Source organism: Nymphaea colorata, chromosome 7 (genome assembly GCF_008831285.2).
Source record: "Nymphaea colorata isolate Beijing-Zhang1983 chromosome 7, ASM883128v2, whole genome shotgun sequence".
Taxonomy (NCBI): domain Eukaryota; kingdom Viridiplantae; phylum Streptophyta; class Magnoliopsida; order Nymphaeales; family Nymphaeaceae; genus Nymphaea; species Nymphaea colorata.
Window position 1 is genome coordinate 21775830 of NC_045144.1, and position 8417 is coordinate 21784246.

At 40.2% G+C, this 8417-nt stretch overlaps 1 protein-coding gene across 1 annotated transcript; it reads left to right on the top strand.

Annotated features, from left to right (window-relative positions):
- Window positions 1-3374: 3374 nt before the first annotated feature.
- Window positions 3375-7899, top strand: LOC116257216 (UPF0481 protein At3g47200-like). The gene is made up of 4 exons (XM_031633826.1): window positions 3375-3912; window positions 5193-5283; window positions 6693-7321; window positions 7829-7899. Exons 1-4 carry the CDS (start codon window positions 3375-3377, stop codon window positions 7897-7899), a joined length of 1329 nt encoding a protein of 442 aa, XP_031489686.1.
- The last annotated feature ends 518 nt before the right edge of the window (window positions 7900-8417 follow it).

An 8417-nucleotide genomic window follows, 5' to 3' on the forward strand; every position in this document is an offset into this window, starting at 1 on the left:
GAAAAAGACATCTACGTATTACGGCCCTAAGATAGGAGCCTTGCATTCATTTGTGGGGCAATTTTGATGTACACAAAACAGTTAGACATATGTACTAATGTTAGAAAGTTCTTCAAAGAAAATGCAAAATTGAGAATAGGTAAAATGGCAATTTTTTATTGATTGGACAATTAAAAATTTAAAAAATACTCTTATGAATATTTTTTGATTAGCCACAGAAGAACTTAGGCAGGTGTTTAACAACAGTAATGGTTAATTAGCTATAGGAAAACTTTATTTACCAAGACATCGCTTTTTTTTCTTTTTATATTTTGCTCTTGTACATACTATTTTTGTTAAGTGTTCCATACCCGAAATGGTCATGATTCATAGAACTTGCGTCCTTATAAAAGAAAATGAGGAATCACAAGTAACATTTTCTTTTTTTGATTTGTATAATTTGCTAGCTTTTACAATTTGGAACGGGGCCATGTTTTAATAAAGTTGCACACCTTTAAAGCATTTTCTTGTTAGGAAATGAGACCTTTCAGATATAATACTCCTCGTCTTGTTACCCAATTTCTAAATTCGGTTCTCTGTTTGTAAATTGTTGGACCCATTCATCTCACATAACCTATTCTTTGAGCGTCACCTAAACTGGTTAGTGAGAAAATAGACCAGCTTTCAGTTAGTACTCAAAAGCACTTTTAATTTCAAGAAAAATAATGACAAGCTCGACTCGACTTGTTTGCATCCCTAAGTGTAGGGTGGGAATATAACCAATTAGGACTTCCATGGATAGATCTTCTATAGAAAGGGGATATGTAATAGTTGTCTAACAAACATGTAATCAACACACCTTCCTTTCTCTTTAATATATTTACCTCTACCTTGCCATATGGGTTTCTAACTTTCTACATCCCATCAGATTCATTTGCAAATTTCTATGTAAGAAAAGGCCATTTGGAAAATATCTTTCCCGGAAAAGGAATTCTTCTCCGCCATGTCAAAGTAGCCATCAAGTCCAAATCCAAGAAGAGTTGGAGCCAATAACGCCAGAAGCCAAAGATTGGGATGTCAGTTTCCTTGTTCCTTGCAATTTAACGAATAGAATATGATCTTGCATATGTAGGTTGTAAATATCACTTTCTATATTATCTGGCATTAGCTTTCGACCCCAGCTGGGTCAATCCACGGCTCGATCCTATTAGACATAAAAGATAAAATCTGATGGTTTAAATTTAGTCAAGTCTGACGAAAAATAATTTTCCACTAAAAATGTCGTTTGCGATGGTATTCGCCATGCCGTGTGAGAGAAGTCCATGACGTTGTATCCCTTTCCCAATAAATTGATTCTCCTATTGTGACAAAATTGGACCACGAGGTCCAAATCCAAGAAGACTTGTAGCAGACGATACCAAAAGGTGGAGACTGAGATATCACTTGCGTTCCTTGCCACTCAAATCTGGGTGAATGCTAGGGATGGTGAATGAGTAGAGCTAACTCGAGTCCGATTGGAACTAGCTCGATAAAGTTGACTAGTTTATCAAATATGGTCTTGTCTAAGCTTGGTTCGGCTCGATAAAATTTTTTAATATTATTTTTTAATGACTTATATATATATAATTATAATATTTTATTATGATTGATTGTATTTATGTATTATTTTATGTTAAAAATATATTTTTTTATTTTTAACCAGGCCAGGGCTTGGGTTTCGGGTGCCCGGTGTCGGACCGGGCCCGGGCTCGGGTTTCAGGCATCAGGTGTCAGGCCTGCCCGATGCCCATGCCTACTTGTTGCCTCTTTTTTAAAAAAAAAAAAAAATTTTTTTAATGAAATGCTTGGCTCCGTTCAAGCCAATCTTTTAAACAAGCCGATTTCAAGTTTTAAGAGCTCGAGCCGAGTCTAGCTCGGGCTAATGAAATTGAACTCAACTCGAGCTCGAACCGAGTTCAAGTTTCTTTCAGGACACTCAAGCCGAATTCGAGCTGGCTCAGCTTGGCCCTAACTCTGAATTTCCCTAGTGAATCCCTCGCTGTCGTAGTTAAGGCTTGGGTATGATTTTGATCATGTTTCCATGTTTTTATGTTGCTTGGGCATACCACGATGAAGAAATCCATATCGGTACAGGTTTTATCGACACACTTGGTTTTATGACTTTAACTGGCCGTCAGTAAACCCCGGGTTTTTTTTTTTTGTGTAATTTTTATAACTTAATGGTTGGACGTACTATAAATGACTTGAGATGGGTCTTGAAAATGGTGCTATTGGTGACCGTTCGTTACATATCACCTTATTCATCCAGGTGAGCGAGAGGTATTAATCACACCACCCTAAAAAGGCCCGAAGGCCCGCGCCCCCCCCCCAATTCCCCCTGCCTCCGGGGTCATGAGCTGCGTCGGTATAATAACGATACATCCTTGAAACCCCTTCAAGCTCATATCACCTTATCCATCAGTTCCCTTCTCTTGGTCTGAAAATGACTGGCATCACTTCTACTCCGCGAACACTTCCTAGACTCCGGGGTCCTGAGCTAACGATCAGTATAGCTGTGAGCCTGAGGTCTGTCCAATAGAGGTTGGTAGGTAGTATTAATATCAGTGTAGTTCCTAATTATCGGAAAATTCCGGCCCATGTAGCTTATCATATGTATGGGCCGCTTGCATGTTAATACAATACAAGGCCGACTCAATTTTTTTAAATTTATTTTTTAATTTTAAAATAACGTCCAAATACCTTATTTTAAAATTTATAAAATCATACACCCATATACATAATCATATGAATCAGCTTACATGTATGTCCAAGTGAGCAAATCTATGCGGCAGTATCTTGCCGACACAGTGCAGACCATTTTAGCAACATTGCACGTAGTAATATTCCATAAGAACATTAAATTTTTTCATAAGCTAATCGGATGAATAGCTCAAAACTTGGGCAGATAAAAATGAGCCGAAAATCGGAATACGCCCACCGCATGCCCTTATACCACCCGCTGGTCCAACCAGCCTGTTTAGAGCATAATTTGATTTACATAAGTTAAAACCAATCATTGACTCGTCATTAAAAACCAAAACCAAGTACCCAGCCATATGAAAACCTGAATAGAAACTACACTTTTACAAACCTGTGATTTTTGGAAAATTACTTAGTTTTCTACCCTGTCGTCAAATGCTACCTTAACTCTTTTACTCAGTAATTTAGTTTCGAGATGAAAATTCATCTTGCCATTTGGAGTCAACTGCCTTCCTCAACACAAGGCAGGAGTATCAGCCTCTCTTTTTTCTCTAATAATTCTCTGCTGTGGCGTTGCACACAGGATTCCTGCATATAATTTTCTTCATTTGGCTCAAGTATCCTGCCTCTGCCATCCTTGCTTCTGTATAGTGACCATGAGGCGCGTAAATGCAGCAGAGGAGAAGAAGGAGAACAAGGACTCTTGGATGGTTGAGATAGGAGAAAGTTTTGGATTCCATGATCATTCTAAATATGAGTTGGAGCTGGAAAAGAAGTCCATCTACAAATGGCCGAACGACTTTGCCATTGCCCCAGGCATGTTGATGCACCAGACTCCTCAGCTGGCATCCAATGGTCTTGCCATTGCATCATGCATGTTGATGCACCAGACTCCTCAGGTTGCATCCTTTGGCCCCTATCACAACGGAAAGGAACACTTGCAGCCCATGGAGTATCACAAAGAAAGAGCTCTCTATAGGATATTGAAGGGGAGGAGCGATTTACTCTATGCATTCATTGACTCTTTGAAGGGCGTAGAGCAAGAACTCAGGAATAGCTATGACAATCTCGATCCAAAATTATCATTCGATTCTTTTTTAAGAATGATGTTGCTCGATGGATGCTTCATGATTGAGCTCTTACGAAATGGGAATAGTTCTGAGCCTGATCTTGTCTTTAGCAAGCCTGGCGCGAGTACTATAATTCAACGGGACATGTTGTTGTTAGAAAACCAAATCCCTCTCCTTGTCTTAGGGCCCGTTTGGTGGGCGGGTGAAATTTAACGCGGTAAATTTACCATGGTAAATTTTTGTAGAAAAATTTACAGGATGAAATTTCTCCCTCTTTCAATTTGAAGCCCTGTTTGATGCACAGGAAGAATTTATCGTGGTAAATTTAACCATGTTTGATGCACATGAAGAATTTAACATGGTAAATTTAACCTTGTTTGATGCACAGGAAGAATCTAACGTGGTAAATATTGTTTTTTTTTGTGTTTTTTCTGTCCAAATTTAACGTGGGAAGAAATCAGAAGATGATCTTCCAAAACAACAAAATTGTTATGGTGTATTCCCTACCATCGAGAAAACAACAAGAACAAAATGTTGAGGGTGTATTCTCTGCCATCCAGAAAACAATAAGATGCATAAGGTACCAACAACAGATTTCAGTAAAAAATATAAGACCTACCAACATTCAAGACATCCAGAAAAAAAAATTGCTTGGGTTGAATAATTTCAGTGCAACGACGAATAATTTCATTGCAACGATGAGAAGAAAAATGTAAGACCTACCAACATTCAATATGCATTCAAGACGCATTGAAATATGACCGAGATATTTAACGAAAGAAAAAAGGGGAAGGATCGAACACAGTTGCTTTTGAAAATTAAGTTCTCAGCAGCTTTAAAGAGATACATCATTTTTGCAACAAGAGATACATCAAAAACTACAGCTTTCTGCGGAAGCTATATTACAACAAGAGATACATTATTTTTGCCTTTATTTTCCTGGGAAGAAAGAACTCTAGCAGAATCTAAGACTGTGGGGATCACCTCAGTAAGAAACCACGACAACACTGTGTTATCTTGTGAACTGTTGAGCATGAGATGCATCCACTTCGGACCCCAATATAAATCTCCCAGTGCCACGATGGAAATTGTTCAACGATGACATCACATCGAAGTTGAAATTTTGGCCATCTTCTTCTTTGACTTTGTAATGATCAGGTCGGTTGCCCATAATTCCATTCCCATAAAATGGTAAAATCCCAGCAGATTGAACTGGACAGTTGATCCCTGAACTAGGAGCATTGCCACAATGGACCTGTCTCAACATGCTGTCCGCTTCTGCTTGATTCTGGTTGTGAAGGGAACTGTTTTCAGCAGCTTGACTGATCCCCACACCCAGAGCCAGACTAACTGCATCAGGTCCTCTAGAATAAGGCAATGCCCTGTTAACCTCAATCTGATTAGGTGGCATTAGCATAACAGGATTCAGAGACACCTGCATATTGGCATTCAGAGGAGTGAGGTTCTGCACTGGCATTGGTGCAAATGTTTCACGGTTGGTGGAACTGGAAGTGGGTACATCAGGATTATGTTTTCCCTCGTATGTTGTAATAACAGACTTTGGGTCATGCGAGGCTCTCTCCACATGCTTCCTAACAGGGCATCCAACATTCGTGCATTTGTAGTAACTCCTGCCAACAGTAAAGCATTAATGAAAAACAACCTATATTCGAATGCAGCTAAATTCAACAGATCGAAACCAAAAATTGAAAACTAAATAACAGATTTTCAAGCAAATCGAAAACATGACAAGAAAATGCATTAAACGCCCAACTTATGCTCAAAAAACGCCCAAATCAGACGCCTATACACCTCATTCAACCACAGGGCAGCAAATCATACTGCATCGTCATTTAACCTGTACAGCCAAGGAATAAGCAGGGTTTCTGCCTTTCCACAGGACAGAAGAAAGGCAGAGCTTGATGAGTCTGTTCTAGCTCCAAGCTTTTACAGAGAAAAACACAAGAACATTCAATTGTCAATCTAATTGGTAAGCACAAGTTAAGAAGTTAATGCATTTGCGAAGAAACCAATCAATTGCTAAATGTACAAACTTAACAAAATCAATCTCTGCGACAAGAAACCCTCACAAAAGAAAAAGGGAATAGAGAAAGAGACTGGAGCTCAGGAAAAAAATTCTTTCACAGTAGCCAATTTAAAAACATATCAAAAGCGTTCTCCCAATTACTGAAACGAAACGCTACCACTGAAAGGGGTGAAAAGAAATTGGCGAAAACACGCACGCGTAGCCAATTTAGAAACATATCAAAAGCGAATGAAATGCCCAATTTCTTCAACTCATCAGCTTTTGAAAAGTGAGTGTAGATATCGAATAGAGGAGAATAACATTTCATGATTGAACAAAAAGGCCTCTCAGGGAATGCTCTCGATGGCAAAAAATCAAACAGGATAGAAACACAACGATTTGGGCGTTTCTGAAAGAGACAAAGCGATGGAGAAACCCTTACTTGAGAGCGGCGACTGTGGCGTTGGTAAACCAGCGAAGGAGCAGAGCGGCGACGATGGATGCTGCCCAGTCTTCCCTGCTGGTGAGATGCCAGGTCTTTGCGAGGGAGGAGGCCGGAGAGATGCCAGGGAAGTTTCTTTGCAAGAGGAGGAGCTGCGGAGGGAGTGAAATGCGACGGGAGGGGAGGGTGTCGAGCGGGTGAAAGTTCACCTGCTTCCTTTTGCGTTAAACGGGGTGAATTTCACCCCGTTTGATGCATTTTTAGTCGGGCGGTTGAAATTTCACCCGCCCGTACCATTTTTCCCTTTCCCTTTCGTTTTACCCCGGCTATCAAATGGGGCCTTAAGGAAGTTGGTTGAGGTAGAGAAAAGAACCGAGATAAACAATGACGCATTCCTTGATGACTTGTTTTTCAAAAATTATGGGTTCAAAATTAGTTTAGTTGATGAATCTTTGCATATTCTAGACATGTACATGAAGTGCCTGATAATGGAAAACGCACCAAATGAACAAAAACACCCATCTGCAGTAGACTTTATTAAATCTGCTCAATCAATGTTGCATGTTACCGGCAAGAAACTGATGTCTAAGCTGCTAGAGATCCCTATCTTTTTCATTAGGCCAAAACCAGGAAAACATGATTTACGCGTGCGATCTGCAATGAGGTTTCATGAAGCAGGAGTTGAGTTCAAGGTAACTAAGCCTAACGGACTAAGAATTCACTTCTCTGAAGGGGTCCTTACTCTTCCACCCATTCTGATAGAAGACTACACGGCAGCAATCTACATGAATATGATGGCTTTCGAACGGATGCACCCAAAACTGTGGAGAGACCGAAGGGTGACATCATATATGGGCTTCATGGACAATCTAATAGACACTGCTGAAGACATGAGCCTTTTGTGCTCACGAGGGATCATGGACAACTTTCTTGGGAGCAACGAAGAAGCTGCCGAAGTCTTCAACAACTTGGCTGTTGGCGTTTCATACTGCCTAGACCCTGAAGTCCACAAACCCTTGCATAAATACGTTGCTTCCGGCTGGAATGCAGCGAAAGCAGTGTTGGGTCGGGTCCAGCCTCAAGTGGACCCGAGCCGGCCCGTCACTTAAGTGACGGGCGGAAGAAAAAGAGGGGCACACGATGTGCCCCCTCTCATTCGATCCCTCTTACGTCTCTCTCTCTAGGGTTCCGTTTTTTGGGAAAAGAGAAAGGAGAGGTGTGGTCTCTCGTGCTCTCTCTTGGTGGCTGCATAGCAAGAGGAGAGAAGGAGAAGAAGAGAGGAGAGAAGGAGAAGAGGAAAGGAGAGAAGGAGAAGAGGAAGAGAAAGTTGCGAGCATTTGGCTAGAGCAAGATTCGATTCCAACGATGAGGCGAAACGCATCTCCTCCCAATCCACGTTTTGGCCATTCAATCGGTGATATTTTCCTTGTTTTTCTCATATAGTTTTGATGAGATATTATTGTTGGAGGGTTGGCTTTGTGTAGCCCCTCGTGGGAAAACTTATATCATTGATTATAGTGGATTGAGTTTGGGTCGTAGTACCCCGTGGTTTTTACCCTCATTGTTTTTGAGGGGTTTTCCATGTAAAAATCTTCTCGTGCATTTGTGATTGCTTGGTTGTTGGTTTGTTGCTTCTTGCATGATCGGTTTGGGCTATACTTCATTGTTGAATCATTTATAGTAGATTTGTGCATATCCGCATTTTATGCCAACAAAGTGGTATCAAAGCCAACATGGTGGATAACAAAATTGATTTTGGTACTAGCCGTATGATTAGTCTAAATGGGACTAATTATAGTCTATGAAAAAATAAGATGAAAGATCTCTTATATGTGAAGGCTATGCACCTCCCAGTTTTTGCCAAAGAAAAGACCGATTCTAAGTCTGACGAAGAATGGGAATTTGAACACGAACAAGTTTGTGGTTTCATTCGACAAGTTGTGGATGAAAATGTTTATAACCATATTCAAGATGAAAATCATGTATGTAGTTTGTGGGCAAAATTAGAAAATCTTTATGCCTCCAAGACAGGAAGTAGTAAATTATTTCTTCTGAAAAGATTGATGAATTTGAGATTCAGGGAGGGCAGTTCAGTGTCAGATTTTCTAAATGATTTTCAAGGGGTCATTAGTCAGTTATCCAGTATGGCCGTTAAATTTGA

Bases quoted from the DNA above. Each gene is read 5' to 3' on its own strand.
- LOC116257216 (XM_031633826.1), top strand. From the start codon at position 3,375: ATGAGGCGCGTAAATGCAGCAGAGGAGAAGAAGGAGAACAAGGACTCT. The intron at 5,284-6,692 runs GTTGGTGGAACT...GTTCAAAATTAG, and splicing joins ATTGGTGCAAATGTTTCACG to TTTAGTTGATGAATCTTTGC. The intron at 7,322-7,828 runs GTCGGGTCCAGC...ATTGTTTTTGAG, and splicing joins TGCAGCGAAAGCAGTGTTGG to GGGTTTTCCATGTAAAAATC.